The sequence below is a fragment of the Stylophora pistillata genome, chromosome 12 (genome assembly GCF_964205215.1).
Source record: "Stylophora pistillata chromosome 12, jaStyPist1.2, whole genome shotgun sequence".
In the NCBI taxonomy this organism is placed as follows: Eukaryota; Metazoa; Cnidaria; class Anthozoa; order Scleractinia; family Pocilloporidae; genus Stylophora; species Stylophora pistillata.
The window spans coordinates 23,507,665-23,529,027 of NC_142530.1; the positions used below are offsets into that span (position 1 = coordinate 23,507,665).

General features: G+C 38.1%; 1 protein-coding gene across 3 annotated transcripts in view; it reads left to right on the forward strand.

The window, feature by feature from the left end:
* Nucleotides 1–5,939, forward strand: part of LOC111331956 (uncharacterized) — a 33,080-nt gene extending 27,141 nt beyond the window's left edge. For 2 of the 3 annotated variants that reach the window (XM_088740433.1, XM_088740432.1), the window contains 3 exons: nucleotides 3,296–3,519; nucleotides 4,413–4,628; nucleotides 5,249–5,939. In XM_088740433.1, coding sequence (XP_088596559.1) covers nucleotides 3,296–3,519; nucleotides 4,413–4,628; nucleotides 5,249–5,296 — 488 coding nt within the window. In that variant the 3' untranslated portion in view covers nucleotides 5,297–5,939. The remainder of the gene's footprint in view (nucleotides 1–3,295; nucleotides 3,520–4,412; nucleotides 4,629–5,248) is intronic. The other variant, XM_088740434.1, reaches the window with a different exon arrangement.
* The last annotated feature ends 15,424 nt before the right edge of the window (nucleotides 5,940–21,363 follow it).

Below are 21,363 nucleotides of genomic sequence, written 5' to 3' on the forward strand. Positions count from 1 at the left end.
TCGGCACAGAAACTTCCGAATCTTGAGGATCCTTGAGAGTTTCCAGTTTTTGCTCGGAAAAGAGTGCGACAAACAAACAGCCTTTTAATACCTGATTTATTGTCAAGTATTAGAAGAATAATTTTACGTAAGGCGAGTCCAAAATGTTATACCACTATCGGCAATGATCAGGAAGCATAGAGAGACGATTTCGGAACCTTTCAACGAAACGAAATACAAATTATGGTTTACATACGAATATTAAAAAAATATATATTAAAACCCATCAAGCTCTGGAAAAACCCCCATCACTACGGGTGTATACATAAATGACATAAATTGAAGGATATTTCATAGAAGAATTTTCAGTCTGCCTTGCACTTTTTGTTCCAACATAGCAAGAACGAAATCGCCTTTGTTTACACGAGTGGCGAGGGCGATTTAAAAGTGTTTTTTCTAATCACCATATGGTACATTTTGAAATTTTCGGCTCACAACGAAATACGAAAGAGGAAAGTTTTTAAGGTGTTTCTTTGACTCCAAGATACTACTTCTGAATGATTGCCAGCTGAGTATAAAACAGTACAATGAAAATGTGACGGACGTTTTGTTTGTTCAGTGGCTAATTGACACGAAGTTAGTCGCCTGTCAATCGCCCTGGGGAAAAGCTGGATGTAATTTCGAACCCCTTCTCATATACCACGTTCTTTCCACTTCGATGTTTCGGCCTTTATTCTGTCTCATTAAAAAGTGCTGACGTTGATGATAAAAAGCATAGGCATAATTACGATGGCGATACAGCGGAGTTGCCATTTCATGACGCTCCAGCGAAATCTTCCCTCACCTTTCTGACTTTTTCAGTCATTTCTCCCTGCCCCTGGAAATTTTCATTCCCCGCTATGCGTTCTAAGATGTTTTTTCAATGACCTCTTTTAAGGCAGCTACCTCCATCAGCAAGCTTTGCATCCTTTTCAAATGTTCGTTCCTTCCGTTGTTCCGCTGTCTCCCCGAAAGTTCATCTACATTTTATAAAGTCAAGAAGACAAGTATCGTAAGGTGCACTTAATTAATCATTGTTGCAAAAGTGATTTCTAAAAAATAAAAGTGAAGTTTCCTAACTAGAATAAAACTTAGTGAGAAACCTAATTTAGATGAAGCCTTTTAAAACCATTTTAAAATCATCCTTGAGGTGACCGAAAACACAGAAAGACGCCGTAAGCTTAAAAGCACTCAACTCAACAGAACCTTCATTTTGCAGGAAAATTAAATACCTGGCGAGTGAATTTCGCATCAAATTGGACTTGAAACCAATGTTGCTCTCATCGCTTCGAGTTTCGTGCGATGTCAGTTTTCGCGTGCAATTTAAGAACGAGTCTCTGTAAGAATCAAACATCACGAGATTACTGTGTGATGGATGTCCTCCCCTGGGGTGGGATGGGTGGGATATAGGGCGCACTTAATTTGGAGCCTCGCTCTGTTGTGTGACCCTCACCACACTCTGGTGAAAGGTGAAAGTGAAACTGTTTGGGGCTGCGTCGGTGGGGGTAACGAAATAATTTGGATATATCAACAAAGTCGAAATGGTAAATTGGCCACCGTAACGATTACAAAAGCTGACGTTTCGAGCGTTAGCCCTTCGTCGGAGCGAAGGGTCGAACTTTCGCAATTTACCGTATACGACCCATTCACCGAGATTTTAATCGAAAATATCTAGGTAGATGGATTCGATGAGGTGTCCGGCAAAAGCTCGAATTTTACAGAACAGTGGCGACTGGCAGTACAGAGCTCAAGAAGAATCAGCACGCCAGTAGTTTATGGAAAACTCATGTTTGCATGGATTTGATAGACACTCGGAACTGAAACTCATCTACTTTAGACTTTATAATTTGGATACATCAACAAAGTTCAAATGGTAAATTGGCCACCGTAACGATTACAAAAGCTGACGTTTCGAGCGTTAGCCTGACTTGTTTATAATGTATTTTGCTTTGAACGTCTGGCAAAGATTTTCACAGGGCAGAATGGGGGCAACGTCTAGTCTTAGGAAATGCGAAAACTGGTTCGCAATAGAGGTAAAGGGCGATTTTTTAGCCGAAGAGACAACAAAGTTACAAAAGTGCTCATCATACTTCTAGAGAGAGGAAGAGGGAGGGAAGGGGATAATTACTAAGTTATTTGTCATTTCATCATCATTATCTTTTATTTTTTAGCAATAAAAATATTTAATTACATCGATAACAGTTAGAAGGCGAGGAGATCCAAGAAGCCACCGGGTTTATGGGAGAGCCACCTGACTTACAATAATAAATCAAGTAAAGGAAAAGGGCTGTGAATGTGCGGCTTGGCCAATTCAGTGATTGTTTAAGTAAAAACTCTTGCAATTTCGTCTTAAAGCTGAGAAGGTTTGACGAATGAGTGACTGAAATAGGAAGAGAGTTCCAAACTTTAGGACCTTGGTAGAGAATTGTAAATTGCTTGAGATTTGTAACGCACGCATGCGTTCGATAACTATTGGCTTTTCTAGTACCATAGTTGTGAATTTGGCTATTCCTTACAAAAAGATTGAGAAGCAATAGGGGCAATAAGTTATTTTTGAAATAAAACATAAATTTGGCGATTTCAAACGTATTGACTTGGAAAATATCTAAAATTACTAGCTTAGAGAATAAAGGAGCGGAAATTATTATTTATAAGCTTATATTCCTTGCTTTTATCATCCTCTTTACTCTTTCTCCTTCTTTTTAATAGTTTTCCTTTTCTTTATGGGGCGCACGCTTACGCTTAAAATCTTTAATCTTATTATGTTAAGTATTTCCGTTAATGACCTTCAGAAATCACAAACAATTCGGCTTTAGTGGACCGCCAGTGATCGAATCACCTTTACCGTTATTACGCAAATAAAAATTTCACAGTAAAACCTTTATCTCCTATTTGAATTACCCCTGTTTCCTTTATAATCTACTTGTTAAAAAAAAAGGTTCATTCTATGGAGGGTCTTGCCGTTATTACAGCCCAATATTATTCGAATGCTTTAGGCAAAAATTTCGTTAAGTTTTAGACAAAAAGTAAAAACTGTTATTTATTTACCAACCCAGGTAGATCCGTTTTTAGAAAAACTGTGCCCTCTGCCTAAGTACCGCCATCATACTACGCACGGCCTTGGGCGGTATCCAGGATCAAGGGCAGTTTTCCCCTCTATACATATGCTGCTTGTTTCATTAATATGGAGAAATGGCAGAATGGGGGAATGATGAATGGTATAATACACGTCTTAACTGGGTCTTACCAATTTTTCTTTACCGTATTATGTCCGCAGGAGAACACAGACTGACTGACAGTCATGGGGAAAAAATCTGCAAAGATTTAGGATGCTGCTGGCAAGATCTGGGTAAAGCGTTGAAGCTACCTAATCCAAAGATCCACGATGTAGACCATAGAGTCCATCGTTCTGCCGAAAAAGCAAAGGAAATGCTTAAAACATGGAGGGACCAGGAAAACGACGGTGCCACTGTCAAGGCCCTCGTTGTTGCTCTTCATGAGGTAGGGAGATTTAACGCTGTAGAGAAGAATTTAGGTAAGCAGTTTTTCACTTACGTGCTCTGTTACATTGGCGTTATGTCACTTATGCAAGCATTCAGACCTGCTGGTACGGTAGACCTCATATCGCTGATGTAAAAGTAAATTGAAGCTAGTTAGGGTATATGGTAATGAGTTTCATTCGCAATGATACACTAAGGATTACGAGTATTTGAAAGCCGGTACAATTACTACATTTTAGCGCCCCATAGCGTCCCATAAGAGCCCCATACCCATGGAATATGGTCAACCTCTTTTCGTTTGGTTGTCACGTGACTGACTGAGCGTACGTACCTACATACGTGCCGTCAGATTGCACGGGTAAGGTAGGGGAGACTATCAAAACGAAGGGAGGGGTGTCTCAGCCGAGTCTTCGCAAATTCACATCTTTTATGTTATCATTAATATTACGAAGTTGAGAGCTCCGCTTTTATGCTTGGCTAAGTCTATATATTATGATATAGCTACAAGCGTCCGCGGCCAATATGAAGTGAATCTTGTTTTCTGATTGGCTACCTGAGTGGGCATAATGGGCCCATCTTGCCCGCTTGGGATTGTTCGCTGTTATCCTGCGTAAGAAAAAAGTGCTTAGAGCGGATTTACATAGTCGTAATTTATCGGAGAACGTCGGCTTAACGAAGGGACATCAATTTTGCCATAGGATAAATTCTTTACTGACTAAGCTTGTCCGGTCAAGATAGCTGGATATTCAGCCATCTTGATTTTACACTTGGTCAACAACGCATACATATCATATGAACCGTACGGCTCCATGCATGCTTTTGTTTCAAAACTGGGAGAACAGACTACTGAATGGTGTTTCCTGGTTAAATAAAGCTCATTTTTATTATTAAAAGATCCCCATGCGTGTGAGGGTCGTACGCGAGAGTACGAGGAGGTTTGGAATAAGCTGTGCGGCCCCAGAGATGCCATCTGAAAAAAAGAGGGAGAAAAGAGAGAGAGCGGCTGGGCCTGACGTGAAAACGTATTTGGATTTCGGTCATGGAGCGAGCTTTTTACGACCTCGAAACCGTCAAATATCTCTTAGTGTGGCCCTCCCACTCAGTCAAAAAGTACGCAACATTTTCGCTGATCGCTTTTCAAATGTTCATTAGTTTAATTAACTGGTACTTTTATGCTTTTCTTTCTAATTTTTACTTTCTGAAAAGATAAAAATCGCAATCCAGGTGAACGGAAAAACCACTCGAGTAAAAAAGAGCATGGCATATGGTTATGAAGTTACTCTTAGATTGGCAGGCTCGCGTGCTACACGTGTTCAATTGTGCGTTATATTTTGTATTTAATTTCGACTCATTTTTACAGGAAAGTATGACAGTATGTCGTGTTGATAGAAGTTGATAAGGAAGGGTACAACGCAAACCTACCAGTCTTAAAATAAGGCCGCCATCCCAATCCAGTGCTCAATTAAATGAAAGAATCTTGCCATGTTGTAGACTGTAATTGAATTCTTTTCTAAGACTTCAGTTCGTAAACTCTTATGCATGTCGGTTCTTAGGAAGCTGCCGCACCGCGGTATTAGGAAGATTAGAATGAATGGGAACAAAATAGATAGATAATGAACATTTTTAGGCATACAGCTGTCGCCCATGTTTAAGAGGGGCAGCGTGTTTAATTTATATAAATAAGTTTGAAGTGGTGACAGTCATCCTGATATTTTGCCTAATTTTTTCAGACGTCCTCAAAGATCAATACGGAAGAAGAAAAGAAAACACGGATGTGAAAAAGAAACAAGATCGTAAGAGGTTTTAAGACCTGTTAAGGGAAACGAGGAGGATTTGATCACGTGTCATCATGATCATGTTGCAACCGATGTAAATCCCTGTTGCTTGTTTAAGTCGACTATAGTTCTAAGAAATCTTAGAGACGGTACTCGGTATTACTCAAATGACCTAGTTTCTCAAGCCCTCTTTTAGAGAAGGACGACCACAGACAAAGATCGTGCTGTTTTCAGAGATATAAAAAGCTTTTAGGTTCCTCGTGCAAAACATTATTTTCTTTTAATGTTCTTCAAATGTCTTTTTTAAATCTACCTCGTTGATTTCCTAGTAAACGTATTGGCAATTGAAGTTGTTGCATCTTGCCAAAAGGTGAGCTTGGTTTGCTTATAACGTTATATAAAGTCAAGCGCGCCAGGCGAACAACACAAATTTTGATGGATAAAATTATGGCTTAAAAATTACCTGTTTATTTACAAAGCAAATTCCCTATAACGATTGATGTAATGTTTTGATAGTATTGTTTACCGGAAGTTGTGTTAGCGGAACTTCTCGGACATTGTAAATATGTAAAGAATCATGGATAGTTGTGTGGGCCATCCTTTCCGGGTGTCATGGCGGCTGAATAAAGTGTAGTTTCTCTTTATAGTTAATCGGGTTTATTACTCTCGTGATGTCTAACTTCTCTAGTACAATTTGTGGTTGTTTGCCGTCCAGTGCTGTCTACTTTCTTTCATATTTCTCTGCCAGCTGAGTGAATTCCTCAAAAAAATTGAATTCTACCTTTACTTTAGCCATCTCAGCAGTCAGCACTCTGGCTTCACATTCTTTATTTACAAGTGCTTCAATAACCTGAAAAATTAAAAACAAAAAACATGATGAATGAAAAATATGCTAACTGAATTGTGTGCTGGTAATAATTATACTGAGTATGATCCCAAAAACACATGCTTAGCAACTCATTTACCTGATGAAACAGTCGTCCCATAATGCGTAGAAACATATGGAGTGTATCCACAACAACAAATTGAAAAGGTATTTTCAGTAGTAGGGCTCTTTGCAGCCTTTCCTACCATTGGTGGTGGACTTTTTTGCTAGGCGTTGACAATCCGCTAGATCTCTTTCAATTGGCCTCTCCTCAACTAAAACAAGAAATTGAAAATGAACTGTTTGCCTAAACTTGTACATTATACTTTAATGTTCTTTTGCCTCTTTTTTGGATACAATGTCACAAACAGTTAACATTAACGCAAGGTGAATGATTGTTGGTGTACAATGATTATTTGTGCTTTGTGGGTGGTGACCATATATATTTATTCGAATAATATACATGAAAAAATTTCTCAGTTTTGATTGGTTAAGATGAATGCAGTTTTCAGTTAATTCAGTGCAGAAGAGAGTTAATTCAGTGCAGAAGAGAGTTAACTCATTGCAAAGAAAGAAATAAACCAGACATTCTGATTGGTCAGAATGATTGCTCAATGTCAATGTCAAGGCCAATGTGAAGGTCAATGTCACTTGCAGGGTTTGAATAAATAATTTTTGCACGTGATGCGCGCGCTTTTCCTCTGCGTAGTTATGAGAAGCTACCTCGTATTTTTTTCATGTATATTATTAATAGATAATCACATGATTTTCTCGTGCAATTTGGAATAAATAATATATATGTATATATATATATATATATATAACTAACTGCAGACAGTACTGTTTCGGCCTTCTGGGCCTCATCAGTGCAGTGCTAATGCTAGGATGGAGGAGAACCAATATGGTCACCCCAAACGATCCAACCTTTGTGGTATCGTTTAAGCCATGCCAGAGTGCTCAAACTAGAGTACACTAGCGAGCATGCGCAATTGCAGAGCAATGACTCATCCTAGTTAGAGTGCTCAATTTGGACATGAAAGCAAAGCTTTGTATGCCAAAGAGCTATATCTATATATATATATATATATATATATGTATATATATATATATATGTATATAATATGTGGTAGTCGGAGAAAAACAACTACAGATACATCCCTACAGACCTGTTTCGTGGTTGCCCCCTCATCAGGGGATTTTAATGGCAGAATAATGCGATACCATGGCTTATATATTACACTAATTGCTCATTAAAATGGTTTATGCAGTGTGAAAAGTGTCAAGTCAGCTGTTGCGTAGGAGTGCTTTGTTTCTGTGTCGGCAGGAAGAGACGAGTTCGTTACGCTTGTTGAGTGTTGATAGGTCTGGATGGCAGATGATTAGGAATTTCTCTTTAAGGCATAGGTTGCATCGTTTGCTTGAGCTGTTGTAGGGCAGGTGGGAAGATAGGATGTGCTAGGTGATGGAATAATTGATGTTGTTGTCTTTAAGTGTCCAGATGTGTTTGCTGAGTTCGGTGGAGTTGCGGTGTTTTGCGTGTCGGAATGATGCGGTGTGGTTGTTGTAGCGCGACTTAAAGTCGTTTGCAGTGAGCCCGATGTATGTGTCTGTCGTACTGTTGTCTTTACGTGTAATGGTACCTTGGTATATGACAGATTGTTGGAGGCAGTTTTCGTCTAGAGGGCATGAGTTTTTCTGTCGGCAGTTGCATTTCTTGTTGTTGTTTGCGGTAGAGGTGTCGGTTGTGGCGGTGGCGTTAGTCTTTACGTGGGAGGTGAGGATTCTTTTGTTGTGGTTGTAGTGTGGTATTGGGTTTGGTATATGGCTGATAGGTGTTTTGGCTAAGGTTAAATGTGACGTCCAGGAAGTTGATTACTTGTTTGTTAGCTTCTATGGTGATGTGGAGTCCGTTACCGCCGGCATCAACAGACGCTTATCATCCCTCTCATCCGACAAAACCTCCTTCGACCAAGCCACTCCCGTCTACCAGAAAGCATTAAACACCAGTGGTTACAGCTACATACTCCACTACGAACCAACGCACACACAAAGTCGCAAGAACCGCCAACGCAACAACATCCTCTGGTACAACCCGCCTTTCACCAAGAACACCAAAAGACAACAACATCAATTATTCCATCACCTGGCGCATCCTATCTTCCCACCTACCCTACAACAGCTCAAGCAAACGATGCAACCTATGGCTTAAAGAGAAATTCCTAATCATCTGCCACCCAGACCTATCAACACTCAACAAGCGTAACGAACTCGTCTCTTCCTGCCGACACAGAAACAAAGCACTCCTACGCAACAGCTGACTTGACACTTTTGATTTGACTTGACACTTTTGACCTGATTTTCTCTTTGAATTAACTAATGCAGATATCAATAGTTGGGATTGTCTCACTCTTCTGCTGTTGTCTAACTTTGAATTTGATTTTGTTTCTAGAATATATCTGCTGCAGTCTTTTCATTTTCGGAGCGGGTTCCAAGTTATCATAACTATATTTTCGTCTGTGCTTTTGCATGTGTCTGGTTTGATGAAGGTCCATGTTAGATGTGTAAGACAAAAATTGCATTTGGTCGTGAATAATACCTGTTTTTAAGTTTCTTTGTAACAATGTTAGAAATAGTTTGTACTAATGATGGTATACCACTTATTTTTATTTGTTGTATTACAGGTTCACAAGTATCTTCATAGGTCAAGGAGAACATGTACTTTGCTCTGACTGTTTGTTGAAAAATACAAGTAATACCTAACAGTAACTTGCAAGCCACAATAAAAACCCTGTATTTCCCCTGTGATTGTTAAAAATTAAGTTTTCCAAGTTTCCTTTTTGTATTGTTTAAACCACTGGACAACATCCCGTAACTATGAGCTTCAATTTGGACTGATATCTCAGCTCCACAAATATTAAGACTCGTGTATAAATCTGCCCTTTTTAGATACCTGTTGATGCCCATGTTACGATATAATTTATTTCCTTGGTCACCTATCCAACATAGGGTTATGGAATCCCAATAACTACAAGACTTTGCTAATGAGTAACATATTGCATAAAAGCCCTACAGCAGAGCATTGTTTACAAGAGCAGTTGTATTCTTCTCTCAAACTGTTCACTGCAGTTATTTCATATGTACTTATCTGCACTCATTCCTCTAATTGTCATTGAGGGAGTCTATAATCTGGAAATACTGTTCTAAGCCCTGAATAGATGGTACCACTAATAGTACTCATGTACCTGAGGAATGGCTTCTACCATATTCGTCTCTTGTATGAGAGTCAAATATCTTATAACTCCCATTATCAGTACAATAGATACTGACATTGTTTACATTCTATTGTCAGAATAAATGAAGAGTAATTTTGTGACATGAGTGATTCAAAAGCCCTTTCTGTAGACATAGTGTACTGATATTCCTCAATTATTGAATCACAATAATGTAGATTACCAGTGTAGCTTTCACTTTACTTAATCTGGTTATTTTTCTCAGACAAAGCAATCATTGACAGTAATTCTGTTTGCATCAAATACAACTGCCCTGTACATCGTGACAGTGTTGAATACAATTGATTACCCATCTCCAAAATTTGTACCAGGTATGTACTCCTTTTACCTTATTATAAATCAGTGCAATCAAACTCATAGCAACACATTGTTTTCCAGCATTTTCATCAAAGTACATAATATCACCTTGACTTTATGGTGCCTTGATTGTTAGAATAGGATTAATACCATGTATAGGACACCCACAATTTGATTCAATGTCATTGCACACATTCAGTGTAGCACAATGGCCTCTGTCGCTTGCATTCTTGTACACACTTGTTAATTTATTACAGCTATACAAAGGTAGATATTTGCTCAGACTTTTCTCTACAACTAAACAATTTTCGATTCACTGTTGACTGTTTAGAATGCCATTTCTATCTCATCTTTTGTACAAACTTAATACTGTCATTACTGCTCCTTTTTCTAATTCTGCATTTGATGTAGCAATACATTTTTTATGAGGTAGGAATGTTTTTAAGAATTCCCCCGCACATCAGTTTCTTAATTTATTTGTTTTTACGTGAAAGCGCTTCTAGTTTTTTTTTACTGGCATTCTGCTATGCTCACGATCGAATCGTCATCGCACATTGTACTCACCACAGTTAATAACACAACGATTAACAAACACCGCATGATGAGATCTGATTTCTTTTGCATATTATATTTCTTTCGCAACATCATTTTGTTGTGCACACAACGCTGATTCGTCACACTTGTTCTATGTATGGCGCTACTTTGCCCAAATTATCCATCATCACATTCATCTGACACCGCGTTATTTGGTACCAAAACAAACATATTCCTGCACAACAAAAACGTGAATTTAATATTCGCACAAAAGCGACATAACTAATGGAAGGAACAGTAAAATAACAGCGGATGATATACTCTGTTTGAGCAAAAGCATAACAAATGTAAGCTTAATAATCACGATAGAGGACATATAAATATAACCATTACGTTTATCCTCACTAATGAAAGTCCAACATGGCATCTTTGTTGTCGTTTCCCAGAGTTTGATCACGAGGCACCTTGTATTTATCAGCAAATGTTCTCCTGTCACTTTGTCCACATCCACATTTCAGTGTTCACTGACAACTCATTTGATTTCTGGTTTGATTCTAGAGAGACCTTCGCTAAATCATTTGATTCTTTTACTATTTTGAGTTAGCGGAACGACCGGTTCGAAATATACGCTCATTACGTGCGCCATCTTTTAAAGTGGGTCTACCGCGAACGGTGTGTGGGTCTGTATGTTTGAGCGTAGAAAAGATGACAAAAATTGTTAACACATTCGCCATCTTTGAAATCGTGGAAAAAAGGTTGCGTCTTTTTTTATGCGTCTGCGGTATTTCCCATTGCACGTGACGGAATTTTGTGGAGAAACCCGATAGTAAACCTATAGTCGGTCGCCCGACTAATTAACGCCACTTAAAGACAATTCTTCGTAGAATTTCCATTTGTTGCGGAAAGAAATTATTCTATTAGATTTGAAAGCAATATATTTTTCAGTATCGTATTCGTTTTCAACAATTCTCTTAAAGTGACCATTCGACGGTTTTGGTATCTTGACAAAGGAACATTTCGGGCTTGGAATACAGCCTAATTCAAAAAGGATTTCATTAGTAAAAAGAATGGAGCTCAGTACTTTATATTGAAAAGATCTTAAGTAGGGCTCGCTAGAAACTCCTATGGGCAACAAAAAGGCTTCCGAAATGCAGTTATCTTCCAGATCAAATTCTTCTGCTATCTTGGCCCATTTCTTTGGCTTTTCATACTTAAACTTTATCAGAAAGCTATGATAGTCATGGCATTTAAAGTTCTCCGGATCAAGAATGGCGGCAGAAGAAGGTGCATGTGTACGTAGATTCAATGGCACTGCATGTCTCAATCCTGTCCAGGTCCGTCAAAAAATTAAAATTTCAAAACTTTTTTTCTTTAAAAGCGTTAAAGGAGTCAACATCTTTCATATCATGAAGTAGGTATTTAGTATACTTACTACCTTTTGATAAATAGCGCTTATAAAACACATGTTGTAGAGCATTTTCAAGGATTGATATTTCCAGTATTTTTAGGTTTACCTTTTGTTTTATTAAGTCTCGCCTTTTTGCGTCTACGTTATTATTTTGATGAATCTATAGTTTTGATCATTTATTTTTAGTGTGTGCTTGAACTTGACATTTTAATCGCTTGTTATGGTTGAGGATAACTAGTTTGCTAGGTGGTCATGTTTGGGTTGGTAAAACTGACCTTGAGTTTTACCCACACTGAATATCCTGTTTTGGAAATTTCCACGGTCAGCTAACCCAAACATGTCTGTGATTTTTACATTAAATGAAAGGGCACTCCTCGCTGAAGTTAGAAGTAGAGAAGAAGAAGAGAAATAGCTGTGGTAGTAGAAGGTAGTAGCAACAATAGAAGAGAAGAGAATAAAAGAAGAAAAGTATAGAGTCTTGGTACCTTTCGTTGATTCGTCCAAGCGAGTGGTAAAAACCCCCACAACACACACTTTTACCGTCAATCTTAATCTCTCTGTTGTTCCATATAATATATTTATATTCGCCATCACAATTGACAAGGTCTCATAATTCTGACCGCCATAAAAATAATTCATAACAGAAATCAGGCTATTTAATTTATCAACAGCATAGTTACAGATAAATACAAATAGTCCCCAGTGACCACTCAAGAGATCATTAAGATAAAATTTCCAAAAACTGCCACAGCTATCATCAGTTATTCTTTTTAACTGCAACTTAACCTCAAGGCTTTAACCATGTTTTCATAATCAACCATGCTGATACCGCCCGAATCGTGGAGCGCATAAGTGGAGCGTCTAGTAACCTTATCTTTTCCATTCCCTAGGAAGTGAATCCTAGAGTATTAAATTTTTTTATAATTTCAGGTGGAGTAGTTAACAAAGGACTATGATAGATCATTTTTGAAAGTAAAAAGGCCTTGATAATGGTTACTCCACGTAAATTCCGCTCTGTAGGATTTTTAACACGCCAAATATCATGCAGATCGAATTTCCATTGTAAGCGTACTATAGGCGTTGACTACAATTTGTCCGGGCATAAGATTTCCACCGCTTTTGTCAACAATAGGATTTAATGGACAATCGAAGTCTCCTCCTACCATAACGTTATCAGCGTCGAAATCATTTGTCTTTATACTTTGGAGAACCGAATGATAAAAACCAACTAATCTGTTATCGCGATTTGGACCATATATATTGACTAAAATAGCTCGTTGACCTTTTAAGAAAACTTTGAGCATATTATAGCGACTATCTGCTTTTGTGACTATTTCTTCGACAGAACAATCAAAGTTATGCCCATAGTCCTTGAACTAACAGTCCCCCTTTCAAATCCCCCCTTCTCTTGAGTAAATTACGCCGCCCTGTATGTTTCATGTGACACATCCTTATAGCAGTGGCAGTGTGTGTTTTTTTTTTACCTCTATCTACTCTTTTTATCTTTGTATCTATTTTCCCCGTCTTATTTGTGAATATATTATTGTAAAGGTCAATCTTCTGCATTTTTAAAATTTACTTATTCTTCACGTTGAAGAATATTAAATCAAGTTCTGAGTAAAACTGAGTGTTTGATTGAAGCTGGCTCTTGGCTCCTCGTATAACTCCTTCACCCCTTTTCAAAAGTTAGAATACTGGCCCCAGTTCCTTCAAGGTCGGATAAAGTTATCCACCGAATAACTCTTTTTATCTGGTGGATAGTGCAGTACAAACACTGGCATTAATCCACATATCACCTTCGGGCAGCAGCCATCTTGTTTTTGTACTAATTTCTCATAATTCATCAGTGCTACCACTCGCGAATCTTAAGTCCCAAATATGGGCAGACCGTTAACGTAAAACCACTAACGTCAAACCGCGGTTTGCCGTTTGCGGTAAGATGGCCAAACCTCGATCTTAAGGTCTCTATTATCTTAGGAAATGAGGAGTCCAAACCTGCGAAAAGCGGGAAAGAAGAGAAAAGTCACGCTAAAGTACAACAAGTGACTATGGTACCAGGTACATAATCTATACAACTTAGACAGTCCTTGTGAAAGACGGCTAGAGTGGAAATCTGGAGGGGGACTAAATTCCTGTCAATTACAAAACATCCAACATTTCAACATATTTGAGAATTTAACGAGAGAAGCGTTGCATGAATTCCATAAAAGTAGACCTATAAATTTGCTATAACTGTCAAGCTTTTATGAAGGATTTTTAAATGCTTTGTTCTATCAACTCAGCCTATGAGGAGTTCAAATCAGGTAAAAAAAAGAAGAAGCGAAAGCTGTGACAAACGTTCAACAAAAGATGACTTCATCAGGTAGTTATTCGAATATTAGCATTCTTGTCAAGGTAGTCTCTTATTTATCTATTTACTTCCTTGCTTACTTGTCATATAGCCTGCATATCATCTGTAGCGTATTTTGTAAAATACACTTGTCTTGACTGGGTCCTGTCAACTTCATATCACGATCCCAGGAAAACACAAAACCAGCGAGGATTTAAGGACGTGTCAGTAAGATCTGCGTGGAAAGTTGAAGCCACTAAAACCCCACCGCCCAATTTATTATGACTACAGGACGTCTTACGTAAAGGCCAAGGAAATGCTTTTTACATGAAGTGGCATGGCTCCCACTTCTAAGGCCCCCGTTGCTGCTCATCTTGAGGTTGGGAAAGGAAACATTGGAAAGAAAAAAGTATGTAATATAGACGTTATATCACTCATGTAAACTTTCAGACCGGCGAAGTGGACTATGTAACGCGAAAGCAAGAATAAATGTAGACTTGCGAGAGGTATGAAAGAACGACTTGCTTTTGCAATGAAACCTTAAACATTACGAGAATTCCAAAGAGACGACAGCAACATTTTTATATTAACCGTTAGGCTCTGTCCACGCTTCCATCGCAAAACATCCCCGTATGAGTGGATCTTACGCGATAGTGCGAGAAGCGTTTGAAAAGCCGTACGCCCCTACAAGATACCAGCTGAGAATAGGAGGAAAAAAAGAGAAATAACGGCCGCGTCGGTCGTTGATAAAGTCTCCCCTGACTAATTAATTCGAGCCTTACGGGAAAACTTACATGGCTCTTGGTCAAGACGAACTCCACGACTCCGAGCTAATCAAATATTCTCTAGGTTGGCCCTCCCACGGTCATAAGTAAGTAATTCTTCCACTTCACTGGGTGGTTTTATCATTACCGATCACTTTCCAGATATTCATCAGTAAAGCTTGTATTTGATTTAACTGGTACTTTTCTGTTTCATCTTTAATTTTGACTATCTAAAAGGAAAAAATATCTTCATTTAGGTCAGCTGAAAAACCACGTAGGGTTATAAGGTCACTCTCAGATTGGCAGGCTTGCGTGCTCCTCTTCCTCCTTTATGCATTAGATTTGAATTTAGTTTCGACCCATATTTACTGAAAAGCATGACAGTATGTCTAGTTGATGGGAAGGATAAAAGAATTAAACCTTCCAGTTTTAAAATGACACCAGCATCCCTTTCCAGAGTTTAATTAAACAAAATAATTTTACACGATGTTCAAATATATAATTAAATTCTTGTCAAATACTGGAGTTCGTTAACTCTTATATACATTGCTCTTAGGGAGCTAACACATTTCTGGGATGATGGGAAAGACTGAAAACAAAATAGATACACTAAGAAAAATTTTCTAGGCATAAAGCTGTCGCCCATATTTTGAAGTGGGGCGTATTTATACAAGTAGGTATTAAGTCATGACAATCAGCCTGATATTTTGCCTAACCTTTTCAGTCGTCCTGAAAGATCCATTTCGAAGAAGAACACTCAGCCAAAAACATGAACTTAAAAGAAAGCAAAGGAAAGCAACATGATAATAAGAGGTGTTAAAGCAAGTAGGCGGAATTTGATCATAAGTTTCAATCGATGTAAGTCACCGTTGCTTGTCGAAAATAGTAAAAAATTATACACATTCACCGAATTGGAGGTAACTAAGTAATAATTGTTATTCACTTCCGAACCAGCCAATCAGCGTCCACGATGAGCATTACTCACCTGTGTGTTATATTAAAGTTATAAATAGCCTCAGGATATTCAGAAAACACCATGTCACTAGTAACTGAAAGTAGCTATAGCTCGGCGCCAGTTGAACTTATGAGCTTGAAGTTCGCGTCGTATGGAATTGGATGTGGAATGCTAATAAGAGAAAAAATGAATGATATGCATTACCCCAATTGCAATGCAAGTAATTATACAATATTTTAAGAATGGCTCTACTAAGGCATAATGTAGGCTTAGCAATGTTTTTGTATTAAGGAAATAGCGAAGCTTAGAGAGAATACCTAAACTTCTTTTGATTTTGTTTTTTTAGCAATATAGCTAATATGGCTCTTCTAACTAATCTTTGAATCTTTTTAACTCCAAGATATCTAATGGAAGTTTCTTCGGTTAATGAGTGGTTATTTATGAATAGCATAACCTTTTTGGGAATTTGTTTTTAGTACTGGATGAAAAATAACAAAATTTGACTTTTCAATATTTATTGAAAGCTTATTTAATTTTACTTCGAAGTATGTTTAGGTCCTTATACTTATCAAATAAATGTGCGTCATCTGCAAAAAGGTGGAAGTCCGATAGTTTCGAGCAATTTTGAAAGTCCTTTATGTAAATAAGGAAAAGGAGAGGACCCAATACTGATCCTTGAGGCACCCCACAAGAGACTGTTTGCATGTCAGAAATGACGGAGCCAAGTGATACTGTTTGAGTTCTCTTGCTAAGATATGAGCTGAACCAGTCTTCAACAACGCCTCTAGTACCATAGTATTCAAGCTTTGCGAGCAGAATGTTGCGATTAACAGTATCAAATGCTCTGCCGAAGCCTAGGAATATCCCGCAAAAGAGTTTTCACATCTTCGATAGCTTCAGTAGTTCAGATATGATATCTTAAAGGCAAACGATTTTATCTTTCCTGTTTTAAAATTAATTTTCAGGATTGTACACCTTTCATTAAAAAAAAAACCACCTGAGGAAGAAATAATTTTTTTGATTGAATAGTAAATGACACGAGCTGCACTTCTTCTTATGAGCGACGTCAGTGGTAATGTTACTGGCGCTACTCTTGTACAGTTTTCTAAGATCGGTGGTAAAACTTTAATTAAAGTGTGATGATAATAATGATAATAATAATAATAATTATAATAATAATAATTATAATAACCATCATCATCATCATCATCATCATAATCATCATAACCATAATGATAGTCAAACCTGTAATAAGCAGCCACCTATGGAGAAGGGCAGCGTGATCGCTAAGTTGACACTTTAATTCCACAGTATGGAGGCACTATACTTTGACAACTGGCCACTTAATAGAAGGTGACCGCTTAATACGGTGCCGCTTAATATAGGTTTGACTATCATAACATTGATATTGGTAAAAAATATATGCTTTGTTATGAAATTCTTGGTTGTCGGTTAACCGGTTAGTAGTCGGTTAACCGCCAAAGAGATCCTAACGGGCTCTGTGTTTCAGTAAGGTGGCGTTTTATTTTGGGTAAAGATGTCTTGCCTATTATCATAGCTCAATGAATGGAAGAATTTCACCAAACAAACCGGACAAGCATTGAAGCAGAATAATCCACAACTTAACATTATGAAACGCATTATTATCTTCAAAATACCTTATTAATAACCACAGAATATCTCCTTTGAACTCAAATAGCAAAATGAATCAAATTCACCTTCCAGTACTCAAAGGCAGACGGTTCAGCGATAACTTCTGAACGGTGAGATGGAGGATTTGGCTCTGATTCTGTTCCCCCTGAAAGCCATGTAAATCACACTCAAAACTCACCAACCCCTCCCAGGTGAGAAATAATGACTGGTCACTTAGATGAAGTTTCAAACTTCCTTTGTTTGAAGTGTTTGATCAGGAGAGGGACGAGTGTTATTTTCAACTTTTGACCTGTTTTTGATGTGTATCTTATCCTATACGGAATAAAACATATCTAAACTTGACAAATCAACAAAATACTATTGTCTTTGGTTACGATGAATATATTAAGGTCACATATTTGAAACTGCGGTTATAGATACGTATGATGCGCGATCCTCGCAGTAGAGAGCGCTATTTAAGCAATAGCGAAAATCAGACCTGAAAAAAAAAAAATCAGGCCTGTACGGGTTTCGAACCACTGACCTACTACTACTCTCTACTGCGAGGATCGTGCATCATACGCATCTATAACCGCAGTTCAAATATGTCAACTTCATATATTCATCGTAACTGATTTATCATCACAGGCCATTATTACGAATCAACTTGACGGCCTACTCCCACTTGGCTTGTTAGCTCAATTGGTAGACCTCTGCACTAGTATCGCAGAGGTCAGTGGTTCAAATCCCTTACAGGCCTGATTTTTTTCAAGTCTGATTTTCGCTATTGCTTAAATAGCGCTCTCTACTGCGAGGATCGTGCATCATACGTTACTATTGTCTTTGTGCGCCTTAATATGTTTGAGAACATCACAACTGTCTTAATAGTGCAAGTACCCAAATGATCAGAAAAGTCTGGTTAGAAGAATGAACCACAACAGTCCAACAGATTTTGATAAGATTAAGAGATTGAATTTCTCACCAATGCGAAATCTGTTTTTAGTCTGACTTATATCGTCTTCCGTTATCTTGTCACGATGCTTTTACATGCCTCAAATATTTACATGGACAAGGAAGTCGTTCATAAACTATCGGCTAAAAGTACTTAGAAGACGTGTGCACTCGATTGCGCGATTTTTAGCAATCAATGACTGACCCCCAGCCGTATTCCTGAGCACTTAGTGGATTTTAATACTCAGCAACTGAAAACGCATCCTCCTGAAGACAGTTCATCTTCAGTAAGTGCAATATTTGAAAAATATTTAATTAATAATTCAGAGAGATTCTTGTACAAAAGATGTTGATATCAAACGTGACTTCGTGACTTGACCTTCAGTTGAAACTTGTTGAAATATATACCTTCGAAGCTGTTTGCCGCGAACAATTGACACGCACAGATAACATGGTTTGTTCTTTACAGTAGTTGTATTCGCCTCATTACACTTCCCGTTTTCTACAATAATGCTCTTTGGAACAGGGAAACGGAAACCGTTGTTTCCTATTTTAGTGTGCCTTCTGATCTGTATGATCAATCCAAATATTTACTACACTCATTACGCGTCATTTCAAGAGATGCTTTGTAACCTTACTAAGAAATCCTTGCTAGGTCAGATACTGGGTTCATTTTAATCATCGCAAGCCACAAGGGCCACAGGAGCCACCACAGAACTTTAACTGATGCCGAGAAAAGTCTTGTCCGGCGCTAAGATTTCCTACCTACGTAAGCATTTAATTTTGTCAATGGCTAATCAAAGAAGAACTAGCTATGAAACATATATAAAACACGTCTTTGACATCAAAATTTGTAAGGGCTATTATGTTGATAACCATGGTAAACTACTAGGCAGATACAAACCAATCCGACAATCATATGTAATCAACTGAGATTTTGTTTTCAGAGCAAAGTATAATTTGACCACTCGAATGTGACGGTGCAACCGACAAAGCGGAAAGGAAAAATAACGGTCTAAATACACATCACGTCTGGACTCTATTGCGTGATTTAAAGCAGTCAATAATTGACCAACATTTCTCTGTATTCCTGAGCACTCAGGGAATTTCAGTCCTCAGCAACTGGAAGCACATCCTACTATGAAAGAAAAGCAGTGAAAATCTACAATAAACCGGTACGCCGTGTCCGTTGTTTCCTCTAGAACAGTTCCCAGGTTATGTATCTCAACAAGATAATTTTGTCTGATGCATTCCAGATCTTCCGTTTTGTTCATTTGTCATCTAAATTACCAAATAACTAGTTGACGGCCATTTTTCGCTGAGAAAATACTAAGGACTCGTTTGCCCAATTTACGCCTGCTCTGCGGAATACTACATGGGCTATACTTCTTATTAGAGACGTGCTATATGGAACATTGAAATGCCGTGAAAGATCAATTATCATGCCCGCTTCACACGGTGTAATCGTGCCCAAAATCCATACATCTTACATGTGACTATTCTCGTGATACACATCAAACCTTTAAGTAGCCTAAGTAGGTTTTAGACATCTAACTTGTCTCTTTATTAGTGGGGATTTTACAATTCTATTTTACTGCTGGTGCTCGTGGCGGAACTAGTTTCGTTTGCATTCAGGTTACACTGATCTAAATAAAAACCAGCTTTAGCTTCCGCGTTAGCTCTCGGTCTGAGAGATTTATTTGTTACGTGAATAGCAAAAAATAGCTTCTATCTAAAGATTTTTATTCTATGTGCCAATAGTATAGGTAGAATATATCACACCTTATCGAACAAAATCACTCTGATATACGCCGAGTCTTCTGCAGCTGAAAGCTATGTCGGCTCTCCATAAAACAAATGTAAAAGGGCCAGTGATGTTGAATCGCAACGATCCAACACCCTAACCTTCACCGGCTAGATTGAATAGCTGTTTTATTGCGTTTCAATTCATATCACTCAGGCTGAAGATCTAAAGGACCAATAATCACTTTACATCTCAAAATGTAGCGAGGTCTGGCCGGAACTGATCAAGCTGACGAAAATTTCACTGTGCAATGCCTACTCGCGAGTGGCAATTCCTCCCCAAAATTTCACGCCTCGCTTACCGACTTCTATGAGAAGTACTCTCAGTGTTTGATCGAACTATCCCAGGGTAGTTTCTCCACTTGGTGTTATTCTGTTCAAAATTAGCGTTGCAAAACATTTACATGGTTTACCTAAAGCAAAATGCTAAGCTAAATTTGACTTTCCGCTCCTTAAATGTTCGAGGGACTACCTATGAATAAATCGGAAACCGCTCATTTATTAATGGGAAAGGTGGAGGTGGCCCTGTTCCTGCCACTACATAACTTAATGTGCTCCCCTAAAAGTGTGCACATGAAATGACATAATAGCTGTGGAAGCAGAATATTCCACAACTTAATATTATGAAACGCATTACTATCTTCAAAATACTTTATTAATAACCACAGAATATCTCCTTTGAACTCAAATAGCAAAATAAATAAAATTCACCTTCCGGTACTCAAAGGCAGACGCCTTCCAAACGGTGAGATGGAGGATTTGGCTCTGATTCTGTTTCCCCTGAAAACCATGTAAATCACACTCAAAACTCACCAACCCCTCCCCCTCCCAGGCGAGAAATAATGACTGGTCACTTAGATGAAGTTCCGAACTTCCCTTTTTTGAAATGTTTGCGGTTCAAACATATGTACATCTTAAGTCCGCCGTACTATGAGAGGAGAGACGAGTGTTATTTTCAACTTTTGACCTGTTTTTGATGTATATCTTATCCTATACGGAATAAGACATTTCTAAACTTGACAAAACAACAAAATACTATTATCTTTGTTCGCCTTATTATATTTGAGAACATCACAATTGTCTTCATAGCGCAAGTAAAAAGATTCCAAGATGTCAAAAGATTCCAAGATGTCAGTAAAACGTTTGGCATTTACATCATCTTGACAATCCATATGAAAGTTAAAGTCACCAGTAATTAGGACTCGATCAGAAGACTCCACAGTTACAGATTCAAGTAGATGT